Below are 23575 nucleotides of genomic sequence, written 5' to 3' on the forward strand. Positions count from 1 at the left end.
GCCATGGAAACCCATTTCATGAAGCTCCCGACGAACAGTTATTGTGCTGATGTTGCTTCCAAAGGTAGTTTGTGTTGCAAACGAGGACAGACGATTTTTACGCACTATGTGGTTCAGCACTCGCTGGTCCCGTTCTGTGAGCTTGTGTGGCGTACCACTTCGCGGCTGAGCTGTTGTTGCTTCTAGACGTTTCCACTTCACAATAACAGCACTTACAGTTGACCGGGGCAGCTCTAGCAAGGCAGACATTTGACGAACTGACTTGTTGGAAAAGTGGCATCCTATGACGGTGCCATGTTGAAAGTCACTGAGTTCTTCAGTAAGGCCATTCTACTGCCAATGTTTGTATATGGAGATTGCATGGCTGTGTGCTTGATTTGATACACCTATCAGCAACGGGTGTGGCTGAAATAGCCAAATCCACTAATTTGAAGGGGTGTCCATATACTTTTGTAAAATAATAAATAAAATATTGTTTAAAACTTTTGGTGTGCCTAAATAAAATCACTCACTGTCCGGTTTTGGTCCTCAGGCCACCTTTTGCCGACTCCTGGCTTACAGTGCACTTGTGATGGCAGAGTTTGCAAAACAAATGCCCTCTGGATTGACACAAATCATCATGATATCAATCTGCCGTTGTAGGCCTACTCTGCAGATAACATTAAATTGGGACGTTTTTTTTGTTGAAACAGTGCGTGATGACTGTATTGTGCAAGGCAAAGATTCAACCAAGACATCGGACCAAACTTTTTCAATAACTGGTTTGCATACCCAGAGCAGAGCGGCACATTTTGCTCTTAATTGTAATCAGAGGGCTGATATAAATACTATGCATGCCAGTCTCTCTTGAGTTGAGGAGAGACTGACTGCATCACTTCTTCTTTTTATAAGAAACATCAATGTGTTGAAAATCCCAACTTGTTTGCATAGTCAACTTACACACAGCTCTGACACACACACTTATCCCACCAGACATGCCACCAAGGGACTTTTCACAGTCCCCAAATCCAGAACAATTTCAAGAAAGCGTACAGTATTATATATAGCCCTAATTGCATGGAACTTCCTTCCATCTCATATTTCTCAAATAAACAGCAAACCTGGTTTAAAAAAACAGATAAATGTCATGTACTTCTAGACGTAGTGAGTGGAGGAGTCAGGCGCAGAGAGCAGGGTAGTAGATACGGGGATAGTTTATTCCCAAAGCAACAGTGGCGGTCAACACACGGGTGCAAAAATACCCAGTCCAAAACAACACGACGAAACGGTTCGGGAAAAAATAACATCCACAGAAATCACACACAGCAAATAACAGAAAAACAAGCCCGCACAAAAGCCGGCGGGCCTATCGGGTTTAAATAGCCCAAAACCAAAACCTAAACAAGAAACAGGTGCAACTAATCAGACAACACTAAATGAAACAGAAAAGGGGATCGGTGGCAGCTAGTAGGCCAGCGACGACGACCGCCGAGCGCCGCCCGAACAGGAAGAGGCACCATCTTCGGCAGGATTCGTGACAATAAAGCAACACCTCGCGGCACAACGCCTTAGTTTGTGTGTTTGTGTGTATGCATTGATATGTAGGCTATGTGTGCCTTTCATTTTTTTAAATGTAGTTCTGTTCTTGTCTATTGATGTTCTGTATTATGTCATTCTGTATTATGTTTCTTGTTTAAGGTGGACCCCAGGAAGAGTAGCTGCTGCTTTTGCAACAGCTAATGGGGACCCTAATAAAATACCAAAATACCAAATACCCATTGTTGCCTTAGTTAGCATTAACTGGTTGATTTCATAAGCTGAAATGTCTTTCCCACCTACTCTACTGGCTACCGATGTCGTTCTTTAAGATGCTCCATGCTACAACCTAACCTAATTGTTTTAATCTACACACAATATCCCAGTATGACAAAGTAAACACTGGTTAAATTTATAAAAAACAAAAAAACTATCACATTTGCATAAGTATTCAGACCCTTTACTCAGTACTTTGTTGAAGCAACTTTTGGGAGCGATTACAGCCTTGAGTCTTCTTAGGTATGACGCTTCAAGCTTGGCAAACCTGTATTTGGGGAGTTTCTCCCATTATTCTCTGCAGATCCTCTCAAGCTCTGTCAGGTTGGATCGGGAGCGTCGTTGCACAGCTATTTTCAGGTCTCTCCATCTCTCTATACTTTGCTCTGTTCATCTTTCATACGATCCTGTACCTTTTACTGAAGAGTGGCTTCTGTCTGGCCACTCTACCATAAAGGCCTGATTGGTGGAGTGCTACAGAGATGGTTGTCCTTCTGAAAGGTTCTCCCATCTCCACAGAGGAACTCTGGAGCTTTGTCAGAGTGACCATCGGGTTCTTGGTCACCTCCCTGACCAAGGCCCTTTTCCCCCAATTGCTCAGTTTGACACTGATTGCTCAGTTTGAATTCTAGCTAGGTGGCTAATGTTAGCTGGCTTGCTAACGTTAGCTAGGCTAGAGGTTAGGGTTAAGTTTAGGAGTAAGGTTAAAGGGTTAAGGTTAGGGTTAGGGTTAAGGGAAGGGTTGGCTAAAAGGATTCAGGTTAGGGTTAGGTGAAGAGTTAGCTAAAATGGTTAGGGTTAGGGGAAGGGTTTCCTAACATACTAAGTAGTTGCAAAGTAGCTAAAACGTAGTAAGTAGTTGAAAAGTTGCTCATTTGGTAAAATACTAAAGTTGTCCTTGGTGAGATTCAAACTCGCAACCTTTTGGTTGCTAGACGTTCACATTATACGCCCACCCATCTACCCCGAACAACCACCCTCCTTTCGTTTTTGCCTTTAAGTAACCATCTGTTTTATGTAACCATACCAAACGTAACATTTCATACTAAATGGAGTGCCTCGGATTTACGTACAGAATAATACTGAACGCTCTAAGACCAGGTGGCACAACCAGTTGAGAACGGCCCTCTCTTGCTACTTGACCCTAAAACTAGGCTATGTTGCTTTGCGATGTGTTGGCTACTTTGTGCATGAGTTCTCTATTGTACTACATAATTGATACAGCGTACTGTATACATCCACTACACTACTTTGATATGCATCAATCCTACTGCATTAAAGGGGTAATATAGGATTAGTATATCGATTTTTGTTGAGTTTTAAGTGGAGTGACCACTGAATCCCAAATTACCCCTTTAATCGCAGAGGGACGAAGAAATAGCCCCATAAGCGTAATTAGGCCTGCTTGGACAACTGAATGGAATTTTCTTTATTACTGTGTGGGTGGAGCAAATATAAGAAACAACAAATACTAATGTATCTATAATCTAACATAGTTCATTAAGACAGAATAACTAGGGCCAAGAGATTTTCCTGAACACTTCACCTATTATAACGTAGGGTATGAGGAAAACCTCTTGTCCCTAAACTAACATTAGCATGTTTAATGACATTTTGCCTGATTTGACTGGGGAGGTGTCCAACTGCAACTCCACAGCATTATGTTCAAAACCTGATCATCTAGCCTGTCGTGATATACAGTACCCTGCTCTAAGTCGCATTCATAATGTCAGCTTTATTAGATATCATTCAGTGCCTCTGCAGTGCCATGGGAAAAGACAGAAAGGATTTACCAACTAATGCCATTTGGCCTGGCTTTTAATCTGTTCCATATGTGGCATGAGTCTAATACATTAAAGATGACTGGGGTTGAGTCCCAAATGGCACCCTATTCCTTAAATAGCAGACTACTTTTGACCAGAGCCCTATGGAATAGGGTGCGATTTGAGACTCAGCCTGGGAGAGAACCGGCCCGTTACAGATTTAATAGGAGGTCTAAGGGCAAGAGCATTTATTACTGTGATGTTATGCTAATGTGACTATAATGACTCTTCTTAAATGACCTCCGTGCTACTCAGCGGCGGAAAGCGTTCCATAACTCGTCCTCAATTCAATGCGACCTCATATTCTGTACTCCTCCATACTGTATGTGATTGAATGATCTGGGCTCTGTATGATTACATTACAGAATAATCAGCAGTGCTGTATATTTTCATATAAATCACTTTTGAATGACTCAGAGTAGGTCATTTATATACAGTATATAGGTTATAGAACAGGGCTCTCAAACCCTGTTCCTGGCGAACTACCCTCCTGTAGGTTTTTGTTTCAACCCCAGTTGTAACTAACCTGATTCAGCTTATCAACCAGCTAATTATTCGAATCAGGTGTGCGAGATTAGGGTTGGAGCGAAAACCTCCGGGACGGTAGCTCTCCAGGAACAGGGTTGGAGAGCCTTGCGGTAGAATAATCAATGTACAGCGTCCATATTATGACAGCCTCAGCAGGAGTACTTAATATGGACAGCGTACCAATGTATGCTATGGAACATTGTGTTTGACCTCTCTACGCCTGACCTCTCCACCTCTCCACAGACTGAGAACAATGGGGTGACGGAGGTGTGGAACAAGACGGGGAACCAGGGGGAGGAGTGGAACTGGGCGGAGGTTCCCCTGCGGAAGTTGAGGAACTTTGAATTGATCTTCGAGGGGATACGCTCCAGAGACGTGAGCGGAGGGGCTGCACTGGATGACCTCCAGTTCACAGACTGTGACCCCAGTAAGTGAGCCATGCATCCACAACGTGAACGTATACTGTATAACAGGTTCTACGGCGTCCATATTAGGACAGCCTCAGTCTCATCAGGACTTATATCACATCTTTATATATCTCGTATTCATCTCTGTCTTATATGTTAGTACACACATGTCAGGTGTGTACTGTCTTTCTTGGGAATCTCCTATCAGGATTGGATTTGTTACTCCTTGTGCTAGGAGTTACTCCTAGAGTTACTCTTGGTACTGACACAGTTCTGCAATGCACAATGTAACTTTCTCTTGGAAAGGCTCGCTCTAGTCTTTGAAGATGTTCTGGACACAGAACATGACTCTAAAAACCATTACCCCAAGAATCAGGGATTAAAATGTACAAGTTAATTAGAAGTGAACAGAAGTTCATTGGCTAGTTCCAACGAAGCTCCCGGGATCCTCTGACAACGTGGAAATAAATATATAATTCCCTGGCATGAAAATAAATTGAATTCGTTTTAAGTCATGTCAGATTCTATGCCTTGAAATTGGAGTTGAACCCATTGAAATCTGTAGAGAAAAGCAACAAAAGGCCAGACTAGCACCTGAGGCTAGATTCACTTTTAATAATGTGGATAAAAGACATTCAAGTAGTCCAGCAGCGTTTAAATGCGCATCTCTCTTCAAATCAAATAAAATCAAGATGTATTGGAAAGCGTACACATATTTGCAGGTGTTATGGCAGGTGTAGCAAAATGCTTATGTTACTAGCTCCAACAGTGCAGTAGAATGTCTTGCAAATACAAAACAAATCCTCAAATAATAAAACAAATCTAATCAAGAAATAACTATCTAGGTAGATACACTATAAATACAGAAGTATTTCAGCCACACCCATTGCTGACAGGTGTATAAATCAAGCACACAACCATGCAATCTCCACAGACAAACATTGGCAGTAAAATGGCCTTACTGAAGAGCTCATTTCAACGTGGCACCGTCATAGGATGCCACCATTCCAAAAAGTCAGTTCGTCAAATTTCTGCCCTGATAGAGCTGCCCTGGTCAACTGTAAGTGTTGTTATTGTGAATTAGAGACGTCTAGGAGCAACAACGGCTCAGCTGAAGTGCCACACAAGCTCACAGAACAGCACTGCCGAGTGCTGAAGTGCGTAAAAATCGCCTGTCAACACAAGAACTGTTCGTCAGGGAGCTTCATGAAATGGGTTTTCATGGCCGAGCAGCTGCACACAAGCTGCTCGCAAAATCACCAGGCTGGAGTGGTGTAAAGCTCGCCACCATTGGACTCTGGAGCAGTGGAAACGCATTCTCTGGAGTGATGATTCACGCTTAACCATCTGGTAGTCCGACGGCAAATCTGGGTTTAGCGGATGCCAGGAGAACGCTACCTGCTCAAATGTGTAGTGCCAACACTAAAGTGTGGTGGAGGAGGAATAATGGTCTGGGGCTGTTTTTCATGGTTCGAGGCTAGGCCCCTTAGTTCCAGCGAATGGAAATCTTAACGATACATCATACAATGACATTCTAGACAATTCTGTGCTTCCAACTTTGTGGCAACAGTTTGGGGAAGGCCCTTTCCTGTTTCAGCATAACAATGCCCCCATGCACAAAGCGAGGTCCATACAGAAATGGTTTGTCGAGATCGGTGTGGAAGAACTTGACTGGCCTGCACAGAGCCCTGACCTCAACCCCATCGAAGACCTTTGAGATGAATTGGAATGCCGACTGCGAGCCTAATTGCCCAACATCAGTGCCCAACCTCACTAATAGTGTAACCAAGAGAATAGTGTAGTAGTATATTCAAGTAGGTCCTTCCCCATTTCAGCTTGCTTCCGTTTGGTTCCTACTGAATACAACCCTGTTGTAACGCCATTGCTTTTTATTAGGAGGCTCTGCTACAGATAGGTATTCCACATTAGATCAACCTTACATTAAGCAGGGGCTGGCAGAGGGCTTTGCAATGTGTGGCAACTGTCCAGACCCCTGCAATGCTCCCTCCAACACACAGACACACACACTTTCACACACACTTTCATCAAACAAGCTTTATTAACTCAAACCCAGTCTGCTCTCAAATTGCTCATACTCTAATTTTTCAGGTTCTATAGACGTTGAATTAAAATAGTCAGGTTTGTCTTTGCTTATCAACGTGCAACTGGGTTTTTTCTTGTTTCTGTAGCTTTGATGGAGGTGCCTTCAGAAAGTATTCACACTCCTCAACTTTTTCCACATTTTGTTGTGTTACAAATTGCGCTTAAAATTGATTTATTTGCCCTTTTTCTTATCTACACAGAATACTCTGTAATGTCAAAATGGAAAAACATATTATAATTTTTTTTTAAGATTTATGAAAAATAACACACTAATATTGATTAGATATGTATTCAACCTCCTGAGTCAAAACATGTTAGAATCACCTTTGGCAGCGATTACAGCTGTGAGTCTGTTGGGATAAATCTCTAAGAGTTTTGCACACCTGGATTGTACAATATTTGCCCATTTATTATTTTTTAAACTCTTTAAGCGCTGTCAAGTTGGTTGTTGACCATTGCTAGACAACCATTTTCAATACTTCCCATAGATTTTCAAGACGATTTATGTCTGTAACTAGGCCACTCAGGAACATTCAACGTCATCTTGGTAAGCAACTCCATTGTATATTTGGCCTTGTGTTTTAGGTTATTGTCGTGCTGAAAGTGAATTTGTCTCCCAGTGTCTGTTGGAAAGCAAATAGAACCAGGTTGTCCTCTAGGATTTTGCCTGTACTTCGCTCTATTATTTATTTTTTTCCTAAAAAACTCCCTAGTCCTTGCCGATGACAAGCATACCCATAACATGATTTAGCCACCACCATGAGTATTACTTTCGTACCTTAATGCAAACAGGAGTTATGTTTTTGAATATTTTTATTCTGTACACACTTCCTTTCACTCTGTAATTTACAGTGCCATCAGAAAGTATTCATACCTTTGACTTATTCCACATTTTGTTGTGTTTCAGAGTTCAAAATGAATAAAAAATACACTAATTTGCATCCATCAACACACAATACCCCGTAATGACAAAGTAAATTTTTTTGGGGGGAAATCTTTGCAAATTTATTGAAATCTAAATTACGGAAATATCTAATTTACATAGATATTCACACCCGTGAGTCAATACTTTGTACAAGCACCTTTGACATACACACACACCTCTGATCCACCTGATCTCCATCTCTCGTGTTCTGTACTCCCTCTTCTCAAACAAGTGGCTGAGCTGCAGGAGGATACTTTGATTGTAGTCCTAGTTTCTTGTTGTGTAACCGGTCCTGAATTTAACACAGAGGTGTGTGCGTTGCTCTGTAGGCTTCCTAGCTGCTCAAATTCTCTGGCACACACCTTGAGAACACTGTCATCCAGAGCGTCACCTCATCTCAGCACACACTCTCTGATTCTTATTCAGGAACATTGTCTTTTGATCCACTATGGGGGGTTGTTCGTTCAGCTTGGTAGTTGGCTCACAGCAGAAACAGCCTCTAACAGCGGAAACAGCAAAGGCTTTCTTGTTATGATGAAAGACATCAGTGTATGGTTTGAACGTGTGCACGCGTGTTTGTGTGTCTGTGTGTGGTCCAGGTGCAATGGTGCCAGCGTCATGTCCGGCGGTCACAGACTTTGTTTGCCAGAGCGGTGATTGCATCGAGTCCCACCTGGTGTGTGACAGCAAGGCTGACTGTGCAGACGAGTCGGATGAGGTAGACTGTGGTGAGTAGAGCTAGCTCTGGTCCAGGGCGTTACGTGCGGCTTGCTGATGGCTCAGCGTCAGCAAGCCGCAGGTAACGCCCTGGACCAGAACTAGGGAGTACTGAACTATACAATAGAGAGCTATTAAGGAGTCATCTGCAACTTTGCTATTTCTTTGCCCTCTCTGTCTTTCTCTCTTTCTCGCTGTCTCGCTCTTCCTCCCTCTTCCCAATCTCTCTCTCGCTCCCAGGCCACATTGTAGGCCTACCAGGTGCCTGTAACTTTGACATGCCAAAGGACATGTGGGAGGAGATCTGCCAGCTGACTCAGGACCCTGATGATGACCTTGACTGGAGGATTGGTCAGAGGAGAGACACCCCAGGAACTGGACCCCCATTTGACCACAGCCCTGGTCAGTACTGCCCTCCTTGGACATTGATATTTTACTGACCACGCTCTGAAAAAAGCTGGGTTAAAATTTGTTAACCCAGCGCTGGGTAAATATTGGACAGAACACACGCTGGGTTATTTTGACCCAGCCAGTTGGGTTGCGTGAATAACCCAACATGTTGGGTTGTTGGGATTACCCAAACATGGGTTAATTTAACCATCAATTGAGATATATCACTTTCATGCTGGGCTGACCCAGCAGCTGGGTCTTTTTAATGCAATGTTATTTACAGGAGGCATGGCTTATTAGGGGTGTGGCTTTCAGATAGTTCTTTTTTGCCACCCAGGAGAGTAAATGTCATTCTTGATCATCACGTTAAGTTGGTACAGTGCAAATTTCAATTTTCTATTCAATACTTTTTATACCTTATATATTCTAATGTTATATTAGTAACATCATTATTTACATATTGTAACAAAGTGGTAAATATCCCAACATTGGGATTGCATTGGCTTTTATGGAACTTCATTAAAGCTACCAAACTGTCAGTGTTCAACCTGAACGTATGTTAACAATATAACAGAACAGATGAACCGCCCCCTGAAAGCCACACCTTTAGTTTTCTGATCTGAACAGAAGGGTCATATCTCAACAACCCGGCATGAACAACCCAAAGAAAACAACCCAACTAATGTCCCCAATGCATGCAACCCAGCATTTGTTCTGAGTGCACATGGTCTGAACAGGTAGAATAGCATATAACTTGAGTTGTTCCGGACCAAATGACCTGAAGAGGACAAATAGGCTGTAACTAACAGATCACATGTCCAGGGAAAACTCTGGGTTCTATACCACTACAGTAGTGGGATGCGTCCCAAATGCGTCCCACCCTATTCCATATACAGTGCTCTACTTTTGACCAGGACCCTATTTTCCCTGGTCCAAGTAGTGCACTACAAAAGGGAACAGGGTGCTATTTGGGACACAGCCATGGAGTATCATTCTGCCTGAGTTCAGGGAGTCCATTACTTATTAGTTCTGTATACCACACAGAATGCAATCTTCTGTGGCTGGTTTTAAGACGCTCCCAAAGCATTGGAGCAGATTGACAATGTTCCTGTGGCAATGAGAGGATTTCCGCACCGGAAATTCAGGCATTCTTCCGTTTATTAGGAATCTAAAGGGGTATTTACAGCTGTTTGGATTGTGTACTGTTAAAAAAAAGCACGGCTGCCCAGGCTAGTGTTAGCCTGGAAGAGTGTGTGTGTGTGTGTGTGTGTGTGTGTGTGTGTGTGTGTGTGTGTGTGTGTGTGCGTGTGTGCGTGTGTGTGTGTGTGTGTGTGTGTGTGTGTGTGTGTGTGTGTGTGTGTGTGCGTGCGTGCGTGCGTGCGTGCGTGCGTGCGTGCGTGCGTGCGTGCGTGTGAGACTTTCTATGCCTGTCTGTGTGTGTTTATGTGTGCTGGGTCACACACACCAAGTAGAAAGCCAACCTTTACACCATCCAATGATGCATTACATCACAACACGTCGACCCATGAACTCTACAAGGACAATCGTTGTTATAGTGGAACACATTCATCCAGAATGTATAGCATATTGTGGCCACAAACTAAGGTAGTGCACTATATAGGGAATAGTGTATGGACACAAAATGCTATACATTCTGGATGAATGTGTTCACCTATAACAACGATTGTAGGTTGCCATTTGGGACGTAGCTCATAGTGACTGGCCACCCAACTCATTGATCGTGGAGATGAATGTGGACACCAGGCTCTGTGGCACAGGCTGACCTTATGATCTCACTGGGGAGGCAGATCAATGGGCCTAGCCAGCTGTATCACATACACACAGTCAGGCAACACACACACAGACACACGCACACACACACACACACACACACACACACACACACACACACACACACACACACACACACACACACACACACACACACACACACACACACACACACACACACACACACACACACACACACACACACACACACACACACACACACACACACACACACACACACACACACACTGCTTAGATACTCTACAATAGAGAATAGAGAGAATGCAGAACATCACACAAAGAAAATGGGTAACACACAGTGAGTGGTGGACCTCTCTTAGTTCCACCATCAGAATGGTAGGGGTGGAGAGGACATGCATCCCCTAGTCATGCATTAGCTGATTAACCGTTGCATTTAAAAGCTGATTAAAAGTTTAGAAGACAATAAAAACCAGCACACAGCTCTTTCCTAGAATGAAAGAGACAGAAATGAGGAATAAAGAACTTTGAAGATTCTAGAAGATTCTCCAGGGAAATACAGTATTTCGGGTGGGAATATTGTGGTGTGGGACTCACCACGCATTGAGACGATCCCAAATCCCCTCTAGCTCATGTGGAAAACTCCCACTTAGTTCTGGCGTCGCCTCAGTGGCCTCTCAGTCTCAGTCTGAGAGACTAAATAGAAGCAGATCAGAAGAACACTCTCAGCAACGCATGTCTGCAGGAAACAGGCTTTTAGACAGTAACACCGTCTTCACAAAATGTTCTTTGACTTCCAGTTGTTTTGGGTGGTCCGATACTGTTCACATTTAGGGCAGAGAGTTGTCTTATGACTTTATCAGGAAATATTCTGGGTCTAAGTTTGAACCTGTAAGCATAGCTAGTCTCCAAACACATTTGATTTGACTCACTACTGGAGATATGGCTAGAGACGTATGTGGTTCCATATTTCTCTCCATGATCCACAGGTGGAGAAGGGAAGTTTCTGTATGTGCACTCTGCCACAGAGAGAGAAGGTGACATCGCCAAGGTTACGACGCGGAACCCATTCCCAGCCAGTATTGGCCTATGTCACCTACGATTCTGGTTCTACATGCATGGATCAGACAGGATGGGGACGTTAAAGGTAGGAGGAAAGCTTAATTAAAGGTAGTTCAGTATTTTACATAGATGGTTCCCACATAACTTCCTTTGTTATGTAGCTAGCTGTTTTAGGAAAACCGAACCATGGACTACCGATTCTCCTTTCCTAAAGACTCCTTTCAGGCTGAACAACCATCTAACATTAAGTAGTAATAACCTGAATTTGCCCTTTAAGTCAAGCCCTAATAAATCATTTTGTTGTAATATTTGTTCTGTCTTTTCCACTGGATAAAACTGAAGTTTGTTGCAAAATCAGTTTAATCCACCAGAAAAGATAGAACAAATATTACAAAAAATATTATGGTTAAACTCAAATATGCTAATTGATTTAAAAAATATATATATATTTTGAATAATTTTTTTTAAATTTTATAATCTTTATAAATTATATAATAAATAGGACTGGTGGTGTTATGTCACACATGCAGCTAACAAAAATATATGGAAATGTCTGCTCTACTCAAAATTATAACCAACTAATTTTAATGAAAAAAATGGAAGAGGCAAGTGGAACGGGGAGAAAGTAAGGCCCTGCATTAAAGACCAAAATTGGTTAAAGAAAATTGTGATGAATAAAAAAAGTATACCAGATTAATTTAAGGATCAAAAAATTGACAGCTGTGCCATATAGATTTCAAAATAGTTGGGAAGAGATTTTCAATGTACCGATTCAATGGCACATGGTTTATAAACTGATACACAAAACGATGCAAGATTCAAAACGTATTCTTGCAACCAATGGAATGTTATTTATAGATAGATAGATAGACGGACGGACAGACGGACTGATAGGGGATACAACCATCCCAGCTCTGCAGATTTTGCTGCAGAGACAGCATTATTAGATCATTTGTTTTGGTACAGTCCATATGTAGCTTGTTTTTGATGTTCAGGAATGGGTTATTTAAAAAGTCATAGTCAATCGATCAATAATATAATAATACCCTGAGCAAATATCTTTAATTTACAATCTGTAGAAACTATGAGAATGGTTCAGAACTATTATGAAAGATCACAGCACAGTTAAAATATATGGTAAATACAGTGCATTCAGAAAGTATTCAGACCCCTTGCCTTTTTGCACATTTTGTTACCTTACAGCCTTATTCTAAAATTGACCGTTTTTTCCCTCATCAATCTACACACAATACCCCATAATTACAAAGCAAAACCAGGTTTTTAGAAATCACATTTACATATGCATTCAGACCCTTTACTCAAAACTTTGTTGAAGCACCTTTGGCAGCGTTTAGAGCCTCGAGTCTTCTTGGGTATGACGCTACAAGCTTGGCACACCTGTATTTGGGGAGTTTCTCCCATTCTTCTCTGCAGATTCTCTCAAGCTTTGTCAGGTTGGATGGGGAGAGTTGCTGCACACCTATTTTCAGGTCTCTCCAGAGATGTTCGATCGGGTTCAAGTCCTGGCTCTGGCTTGGCCGCTCAAGAACATTCAGAGACTTGTCCCGAAGCCACTCTTGCGTTGTCTTGGCTGTGTGCTTAGGGTCGCTGTCCTGTTGGAAGGTGAACCTTCGCTTCAGTCTGAGGTCCTGAGCACTCAGGAGCATGTTTTCATCAAGGATCTCTCTGTACTTTGCTCGGTTCATCTTTTCCTCGATCCTGACTAGTCTCCCAGTCCCTGCCGCTGAAAAACATCCCCACAGCATGATGCTGCCACCACCATGCTTCACCGTAGGGATGGTGTCAGGTTTCCTCCACACGTAATGCTTGGCATTCAGGCCAAAGAGTTCAATCTTGGTTTCATCAGACCAGATAATCTTGTTTCTCCTGGTCTGAGAGTCCTTTAGGTGTCTTTTGGCAAACTCAAAGTGGGCTGTCATGTGCCTTTTTACTGAGGAGTGGCTTCCGTCTGGGTGCTGTACCATAAAGGCCTGATTGGTGAAGTGTTGCAGAGATGGTTGTACTTCTGGAAAGTTCTTCCATCTCCACAGAGGAACACTGGACCTCTGTCAGAGTGACCATCGGGTTCTTGGTCACCTCCCTGACCAAGGCCCTTCTCCTCCGATTGCTCAGTTTGGCCGGGCGGCCAGCTCTAGGAAGAGTCTTGGTGGTTCCAAACTTCTTCCATTTAAAAATGATGGAGGCCACTGTGTTCTTGGGGACCTTCAATGTTGCAGACATTTTTTGTTGCCCTTCCCCAGATCTGTGCCTCGACACATTCCTATCTTGGAGCTCTACAGACAATTCCTTTGACCTCATAGCTTGGTTTTTGCGCTGACATGCACTGTCCTTTTGTCTGATGAGTCCAAATTTGAGATTTTTGGTTCCAACCACTGTGTCTTTGTGAGACACAGAGTAGGTGAACGGATGATCTCCGAATGTGTAGTTCCCACCGTGAAGCATGGAGGAGGTGTGATGGTGTGAGGATGGTTTACTGTTGACGCTGTCTGTGATTTATTTAGAATTCAAGGCATACTTAACCAGCATGGCTACAACAGCATTCTGCAGCGATTTGCCATCTGGTTTGCGCTTAGTGGGATTATCATTTGTTTTTCAACAGGACAATGACCCAACACACCTCCAGGCTGTGTAAGGGCTATTTGACCAAGAAGTATAGTGATGAAGTGTTGCATCAGATGACCTGGCCTCCACAATCATCCAACCTCAACCCATTTGAGATGGTTTGGAATGGGTTGGACCACTGAGTAAAGGAAAAGCAGCCAACAAGTGCTCAGCATATGTGGGAACTCCTTCAAGACTGTTGGAAAAGCGTTCCAGGTGAAGCTGGTTGAGAGAAGGCCAGGAGTGTGCAAAGCTGTCATCAAGGCAAAGGATGGCTACTTTGAAGAATCTAAAACCTAAAATATATTTTGATTTGTTTAACACTTATGTTTACTACATTATTTCATGTGTTATTTCATAGTTTTGATGTCTTCACTATTATTCTACAATGTAGAAAATAGTAAAAATAAAGAAAAACCCTTCAATAACTTTTGACAGGTACTATAAATATTTACAAAAAATAAATAACTTAACTGTAGCCATGGATCCCTGTCCTCCACACTCTGTGGTTGTTACAATAAGTGTGTGTGTCCCTTGTTAAGCCACAGCTAAGTGACATTTATAGTGCTGTAATCTCACTGGCGTGTCTCTCAGGTCTACACCGTCGGCTCAAGCGGAGCCCGCCTGTTAATGTGGGCCGCCAGTGGTAACCATGGCGACCGGTGGTCCTACGCAAGTGTGATCCTGTCCAACACAACTCCCTTCAGAGTGACCTTCCAGGCAGAGGTGGGGGGTGACGTGTGGACGGACATCGCCCTGGATGACATCTCCTTTACCACTCAGTGTGTGGTGGGGGGTGAGAGTTCTCTTCTCTTTGTCGTGTTCTCTCGCTCTCCCTCCCCCATTTCACTCCTCGATTATATTTTCCCTCTCCTCCTCCCTCTGCTCCTTTCCTTTCCTTTACCCGTCTTGACACCCTACATTCCTGCCGTTTCCTCTGATGTGCACATCTCTCTCTCCTCTTCCCTGCCTCCCTCCCTCTCTCACAATAAACGGGTTCCATTGTGCCAGGGGAAGAGTAGAGTAGTGTAGGGAACTAATGAAGCCTGTTGGCCTGCGGGCCTGTATAAATTCACTGTGGAGTCTGGGTTTGCCGCTGGGGGAGAGGAGAGAGCAATGGAGGAGAAAAGCAATTACATTTTGTATTGTGTTGTTTTCACACACCCCTCCCTCCCCTTCCCTCCTCTAGCTACTGTAGCTTCATCCGCTTCTTATCCTCAGCTGTATACAGTCACCTCTCACATGGGATGCAGCTGAAATGGCACCCCTTTTTGGGCACTACTTTTGACCAAAGCCCTACATGCCCTAGGGGTAATAAGGTGCCATTTGGGACGCAGCCCATGAAGATCATAGAGAACATTAGCATTGTTGTGTTTGTTCATGTGTAATAGTTGGACCATTAAAGAGAACATCAACTCCCATGTGTGTCTTCCCACAGGTCCTGTGACTCCAGAGCCTCTGACCTGTGGCGCGGGTCAGTTCCAGTGTGTCCACTCCTTCCAGTGTGTCCCTCTGTCCTGGAGGTGTGATGGGGAGGAGGACTGTGGTGACCAGTCAGATGAGGAGCAGTGTCCCAGCCTTGTCCCAGGCACCCTGCCTCCCCAGGACCACTGTCCACACCCTGACCAGTACCAGTGTTTAAACAACACCTGTCTCCCCTCCCTACTACGATGCGATGGAGTCTCTGACTGCCCCTATGGAGAGGATGAATACAGCTGCCGTAAGGGTCCTTGACTCTGTGTGTTGAGGGGGGATTGTGTGTGTGTGTGTGTGTGCGCGCACATGTGTGTCGTTACCCTGTAATTACACAAGAAAAATACAGTGTCAGAACATGACATTTACAGTTAGAATGTAGAGTGTTTTCACAGCCTCACCTTCACACTCATACTCAGTTGTACATGATTATGGATGATGAAATATTTTCATTTAAACCAGTGTGAACGCTCCTCTTCTCTTAGCACTATTGTGTTGAATAATACATTGAAAGCGATTGAGAACAGAGCTGACTTTCTCTATCTCTCGGTCCTCTATCTCCCTCTTCCTCCCCAGCTCTCCAGCAGTGTGCGTTGGGGTCTCTGGTGTGTGAGAGTTCGTCCAGTTGTGTCCCGCTCCAGAAGCGTTGTGACCAGATCGTTGACTGTCTACCCTTTGACTCTGACGAGTCCAGCTGCCATGGTAACGTTTGACTGCTTCTACTATACTTTGTCTTCTCTCTCTCTCTCTCTCTCTCTCTCTCTCTCTCTCTCTCTCTCTCTCTCTCTCTCTCTCTCTCTCTCTCTCTCTCTCTCTCTCTCTCTCTCTCTCTCTCTCTCTCTCTCTCTCTCTCTCTCTCTCTCTCTCTCTCTCTCTCTCTCTCTCTCTCTCTCTCTCTCTCTCTCTCTCTCTCTCTATCACACTCTCTCTCTATCACACTCTCTCGCTCTCTATGTCTCCCTCTCTCTCTTTGTCTCTCTCTCACACCCATACTCTATCTTCGTCTTTCCTCCAAGTTAGACTGCTTAGACTTGAACGGTCTTTCATATTGTCTCCCTTTTTCTTATGTTACATGGTCTGTCAGGGTGGAGGGTGTTGGGAAGGGGGGACTTGGAGAGGGGGGGGGGGGGGGGTTCCAGTAACTTTACTAAAATTCCCAGGTTTTCTCAAATAGAAAATTCCCAGATTTAGGAAATCCTCCAACTAGGATTTCTGGAAACCCTGGGAATTTTGAGAAAGTTACCGGAATTTTGCAACCGTAAAAGGGATTAATAAAGTTATCTCCTGGCTCCCACTGTAAAGGTCCGTCTTTGAATTTCCAATGTATTATTATTTTCCCATCTTTACTCTGTTCCATTTGTGGCTCTCAAATGTGCCAACTTTGGCTGTAATGACATTCTCAACTACAGCAATTCTGCCTTCAAAGCACACCTCATAGGTCATTCTGTGCAGTGCCAAAACCACTTTTCAAAACCTCAGCTTTTCCGTTGCCTTCGAGAAATTAAACCAAACGGAACCGCCCATTTGGTTGGAATCCACCTGAAATGCAACCCTGGAGTTACACGATTAGGGATTGGACAAATCGCTCCGTACAGTGATTGGAGGATTAAGTGGATTCAGGTCTGAGATATCATTTCCAACACTTGAACAATCCAGATAAGCAATGCTGTTGAGACGAAAGTGAGGAGAGAGACACAGAGAGAGAGAGAGAGAGAGGAGAGCATCGCTTCAGGGGAAAAAAACATGCATTTCACAAGTGAACTCGAGAAGTGTTCCAATAACACGTTTCCACATGTGAAACCATGTGTTGTTCATGTAAGGGAAGAGAGAGAGAAATGTAGCGACAAAAGCAGTTGTGATGGAAGAGAGGAGAAACCTGTAACATGTTGACACTCTCACTAAAGAGGTTTTTCCACTTTGCTCTCCGTAGGCAATTCCCTGTCTCTCTGCCAGGCATGTTGTGATGTCAGAGAAACATTGTGGATGCGTGGATCATATTTCCCACTTCCTAGGTGTGGACATGATTAACAGGTGGTGTCAAGAGACGGAGAGAAGGGGGGCTGAGAGGAGATTGGGAGAATCGTTTACACCAAAAGAGTTGGAAATGCACCCCAAATGGCACCCTAATGTAGTGCACTATGTTGACCAGGGCCCATCAAAAGTAGTGCACTACAAAGGGAATGGGGTGTGAACATGGTGGACATCTCTCTCCAGATGAAATCTCGCGTCTTGTGACGGCCGGCCGCCCAACAACCTGCCCGCTTGACCCTATCCCCTCCTCTCTTCTCCAGACCATTTCCGGAGACCTTCTCCCTTACCTCACCTCGCTCATCAACTCATCCTTGACCGCTGGCTACGTCCCTTCCGTCTTCAAGAGAGCGAGAGTTGCACCCCTTCTGAAAAACCTACACTCGTTTGGGACGTTGCCCTGGTCTCAACTGGCTCTGTACGATGAGAGAGGGGTGTTGTTGAAACATATGTTTGGTTTCGTTGCAGAATGCCCACCAAGATACTGTCTGCATCATGGAGAGTGCCATGTGGAGAGGCATGGGCCAATGTGCATGTGAGTATGAGTACAGCAAACATGCATTCACATGGACACACACACATGCACACACTCACTACACACAACCCTCCTGCCACACATATGATATACAGTGGATGCTTTCTATTTTTATTTTCTCTTCCGACCCTTCTCGCTATACAGATCTCTCTCTCTCTCTAGCTCTCTCTCTCTCTCTCTAGCTCTCTCTCTCTCTCTAGCTCTCTCTCTCTCTAGCTCTCTCTATCTCTATCGCTCTCTATAGCTCTCTCTCTCTCTCTGGCTCTCTCTCTATCTCTCTATCTATCGCTCTCTCTCTATATATACACTGCTCAAAAAAATAAAGGGAACACTTAAACAACACAATGTAACTCCAAGTCAATCACACTTCTGTGAAATCAAACTGTCCACTTAGGAAGCAACACTGATTGACAATAAATTTCACATGCTGTTGTGCAAATGGAATAGACAACAGGTGGAAATTCTAGGCAATTAGCAAGACACCCCCAATAAAGGAGTGGTTCTGCAGGTGGTGACCACAGACCACTTCTCAGTTCCTATGCTTCCTGGCTGATGTTTTGGTAACTTTTGAATGCTGGCGGTGCTTTCACTCTAGTGGTAGCATGAGACGGAGTCTACAACCCACACAAGTGGCTCAGGTAGTGCAGCTCATCCAGGATGGCACATCAATGCGAGCTGTGGCAAGAAGGTTTGCTGTGTCTGTCAGCGTAGTGTCCAGAGCATGGAGGCGCTACCAGGAGACAGGCCAGTACATCAGGAGACGTGGAGGAGGCCGTAGGAGGGCAACAACCCAGCAGCAGGACCGCTACCTCCGCCTTTGTGCAAGGAGGAGCAGGAGGAGCACTGCCAGAGCCCTGCAAAATGACCTCCAGCAGGCCACAAATGTGCATGTGTCTGCTCAAACGGTCAGAAACAGACTCCATGAGGGTGGTATGAGGGCCCGACGTCCACAGGTGGGGGTTGTGCTTACAGCCCAATACCGTGCAGGACGTTTGGCATTTGCCAGAGAACACCAAGATTGGCAAATTCGCCACTGGCACCCTGTGCTCTTCACAGATGAAAGCAGGTTCACACTGAGCACATGTGACAGACGTGACAGAGTCTGGAGACGCCGTGGAGAACGTTCTGCTGCCTGCAACATCCTCCAGCATGACCGGTTTGGCGGTGGGTCAGTCATGGTGTGGGGTGGCATTTCTTTGGGGGGCCGCACAGCCCTCCATGTGCTCGCCAGAGGTAGCCTGACTGCCATTAGGTACCGAGATGAGATCCTCAGACCCCTTGTGAGACCATATGCTGGTGCGGTTGGCCTTGGGTTCCTCCTAATGCAAGACAATGCTAGACCTCATGTGGCTGGAGTGTGTCAGCAGTTCCCGCAAGAGGAAGGCATTGATGCTATGGACTGGCCCGCCCGTTCCCCAGACCTGAATCCAATTGAGCACATCTGGGACATCATGTCTCGCTCCATCCACCAACGCCACGTTGCACCACAGACTGTCCAGGAGTTGGCGGGTGCTTTAGTCCAGGTCTGGGAGGAGATCCCTCAGGAGACCATCCGCCACCTCATCAGGAGCATGCCCAGGCGTTGTAGGGAGGTCATACAGGCACGTGGAGGCCACACACACTACTGAGCCTCATTTTGACTTGTTTTAAGGACATTACATCAAAGTTGGATCAGCCTGTAGTGTGGTTTTCCACTTTAATTTTGAGTGTGACTCCAAATCCAGACCTCCATGGGTTGATAAATTTGATTTCCATTGATAATTTTTGTGTGATTTTGTTGTCAGCACATTCAACTATGTAAAGAAAAAAGTATTTAATAAGAATATTTCATTCATTCAGATCTAGGATGTGTTATTTTAGTGTTCCCTTTATTTTTTTGAGCAGTGTATATATATATCTCTCTCTATCTCTCTCTCTCTCTGCCTCAAAACATGGAAATCCCATCAGTCTTGTTTCCAACCCTGGAAAAGACACGCTCGGCGGACCATGGGGGAATCTCGGTTTATCCCAGACAGATTTTAGAGGGGGGCTCACTGCTCATTTATCCGCCACGGACAAGCGCAGCGTTCCCAGAACGTTCCCAGAGGGATTTTGCAATGGACACTCGCTGGTCAATATTTGAACGTTCCCCCACCGCAAATTGTCTTGAGGGAAGAGCGCGTAAGACCTTCACATTAGATTAATCCGTTGGATTTAGGGAGGCTAGCGTGACCCCGTGTGGATAGAGTTCAACTCCAACTCTTTGTGGTCGCCCACCACACACACACACACACACACACACACACACACACACACACACACACACACACACACACACACACACACACACACACACACACACACACACACACACACACACACACACACACACACACACACACACACACACACACACACATTTTTTTTATCTTACACAAACCACATACTGGGCTAAGGAGCTAAGGAACTAGAACTTGAGATATTAAAGGGAAAGAGTTGACGACATGCAAGACAAGTGGTAGTTAACCGCTGTGAAATCTTCAATAAAATATTCTGCATTCGATAGAACGCCTAGTCTAAACATTAGGCAATATACTTACTATAGCTACCTGCTGATGTCAACATAAAAGGGAAAGTTCACCCAAATGACTAAATTCCTTAACCTGTAAGCAATACATGGACAAGATAAGACAGCAATCCATGGTTTTGCTTACCTGACTTTGTTTACCTGACTACTGTAATTTGGGTGAACTCTCTCTTTAATGTTGACTACTACCTGGCATTTCACATTCTTCCTGGTATCTGCACTCCAAAGCCACATGACTGACTGGAATATATTATGTGTCTTTTCCCACAATGCTATGTGAATGTCACATTGAGATGCAAATGGTTCCACATTTTTTAAATCGGCCAAACTCTGGGGAGGTGATATTTCACTGGTGTTTGGCAGTAAAAATACTGTCTATTTCCCTCACCCCCCTTTCCCCTCTCTCTCTCCCTCCCTCACCTTTCTCTCTCTTTGCTCTCCTCTTTCCTGTTTCTCATCCTCCCTCCCTTGCTCAATCTCTTGCTGCCCCTTTCCCATTTCTCTCCTTCTCTCACTCTCTCTTTCATGATTATGTGACAGACTGTGCAGTGCTGTGCCACGGCAGGCTTTAATATGGAGTCAGAGACCCGAGCATGTAGTGGTGCCTGGGGCCTATATATGTCAGGGAGTCAGAGGTTCAGACTTAGCAGGTCATGTTGGTCCTCTGGGCAGGATCCTCCGAGAAGCTGGACCAGAGCCCAGCCTACAGTCCTGGCCAGCCTGCCACACAATATGCAAAGAGACCCTTCGGAATGAGAATATAACACAGCTTAATGCAAGCCGTATGTTTCGTCCAGGAATGTTTGTTTTGCATTAGAAAAATCCCACGGCGGCACATTTCTACCCCGAAAACTATTAAGCAGATGTGGACTTGAATAAATGGGTTGTTTTCTCAACGGCAGTGCCATGGAGAGGCACCCTAATCACTCAACTGAGGTGTCTGAATGAAGCTCCTTGTTCCGTCGACTGGTACTGTCCATGTAGGATTCTCCACATAAGAGGGACATTGTTTTCCGTTGAGGAGGTTGCACCTCCTTTACTTTCTTCCAAGCCTTTGTTCGCTCATTCAGTGTGGACATTCAGTGTGAGGTTTGTGCTTAAGTTTCAATGCCACTTGCACAAGTACAGTGAAATGTCGTGCTTGCAAGCTCTAACCCCAACAATGCAGTAATCAATAACAACGTAATACTAAAAATAACGAGGTAAAACCAAAAAATATATAAAAAGAAGAAGAACGCTGTATACAGGATAAGTTCCAGTACCATATTTCCAATGTGCAGGGATACTGGAGTGATAGAGGTAAATATGTATAGGGGTAAGGTGACTAGACGTCAGCGTATATGATAAACAGTAGCAGTAGCGTATATGATGATTGTATGTGAGTCGGTATGTGTAGAGTCAGTATTAATGTATGTACATATTATGTGTGTGTGTGTGTGAGCAAGTGATGGAGTGAGTGTTTGTGTGTGTGTTGGAGTAGCAGTGTGCGTAGTGTGTATGACCCTGTGAGTGTGCAGAGAGAATAAAATACAAAAGGTCAACTCAGGTAGTCCTTGTAGCCCTTTTATTAGCTATTTAGCAGTCTTATGGTATGGGGATAGAAGCTGTTCAGGAGCCTGTTGGTGTCAGACTTGATGCACTGGTACCGCTTGCCTTGGGGAAACGGCGAGAACAGTCTATGGCTTGGGTGGTTGGAGTCTTTAATGATTTTCCGGGCCTTCCTTTCACACCGCCTGATATAGAGGTCTTGGATGGCAGGGAGATGTACTGGGCTGTCCACACCACCCTCTAGTGCCAGGCGATCGAGGGCGGTCCTATTGCCATACCAAGCAGTGATGCAGTTAGTCAAGGTGCTCTCAATGGTACAGCTGTATAACTTTTTGAGGATTTGAGGGCCCATGCCTAACCTTTTCAACCTCCTAAGGAGGAAGAGATGCTGTCACGACTTATTCACGACTGCGCGCGTGTGTGGACTATTTTAAGCTCTTAGGGATTTGGACACGGAGGAACTTGACCTCCTCCCTGTAGGCTGTCTCATGGTCGCCGGTGATCAGGCCTACCACCGTCGTGTCGTCACCAAACTTGATGACGGTGTTGGAGCCGTGGGTGAACAGAGAGTACAGGAGGGGTCTAAGCACACACCCTTGTTGAGTGTCAGCGTGGTGGAGGTGATGTTGCCTACCACCTGGGGTCGGCCTGTCAGGAAGTCCATAATCCAGTTGCAGAGGGAGGTGTTCAGTCCCAGTGTCCTAAGCTTGGTGACAAGCTTGGAGGGGACAATGGTGTTGAACTCTGAGCTGTAGTCAATGAACAGCATTCTCACATAGGTATTCCTCGTATCTAGGTGGGTGAGGGCAGTGTGGAGTGCAGTTGAGATTGCTTCATCGATGGATCTGTTCGGACCGTATGCAAATTGGAGTGGGTCTAGGGTGTCTGGGATGATGGAGTTGATGTGTGCCATAACCAGCCTCTCAAAGCACTTCATGACTACAGATACCATGAAGCCTTAGAGTTCTTGGGAACAGGGATGATAGTGGTAATCTTAAAAGTTGTGGAGATTACAGACTGGGACCAGGAGAGGTTGAAAATTACTGTGAATATACCAGTTGTTCTGCGCATGCTCTGAAAACGCACCCTGGAATACCATGGGGCCCTGCGGCCTTGCGGGTATTGACCTGATGAAAGACTACTCACATCAGCCTTGGAGAGCGAGATCACCCAATCCTCTGGGTTGGTGACGGCCCTCACACCCGGCACGATGTTGTTGTCAAAGCGTGCATAAAATGCATTGAGCTCGTCTGGTAGAGAGACATCGTTGTAATCCGTAAATGGACT

General features: G+C 44.7%; 1 protein-coding gene across 1 annotated transcript in view; it reads left to right on the forward strand.

Moving 5' to 3' along the window:
- malrd1 (MAM and LDL receptor class A domain containing 1) overlaps window positions 1–23575 on the forward strand; it is a 130610-nt gene that overhangs the window by 101385 nt on the left and 5650 nt on the right. Inside the window, exons 22-29 of the mRNA XM_071329042.1 lie at window positions 4386–4569; window positions 8177–8305; window positions 8535–8696; window positions 11444–11601; window positions 14733–14934; window positions 15577–15858; window positions 16188–16313; window positions 18108–18174. Coding sequence (XP_071185143.1) covers window positions 4386–4569; window positions 8177–8305; window positions 8535–8696; window positions 11444–11601; window positions 14733–14934; window positions 15577–15858; window positions 16188–16313; window positions 18108–18174 — 1310 coding nt within the window. The remainder of the gene's footprint in view (window positions 1–4385; window positions 4570–8176; window positions 8306–8534; window positions 8697–11443; window positions 11602–14732; window positions 14935–15576; window positions 15859–16187; window positions 16314–18107; window positions 18175–23575) is intronic.

Source organism: Salvelinus alpinus, chromosome 10, assembly GCF_045679555.1.
Source record: "Salvelinus alpinus chromosome 10, SLU_Salpinus.1, whole genome shotgun sequence".
In the NCBI taxonomy this organism is placed as follows: domain Eukaryota; kingdom Metazoa; phylum Chordata; class Actinopteri; order Salmoniformes; family Salmonidae; genus Salvelinus; species Salvelinus alpinus.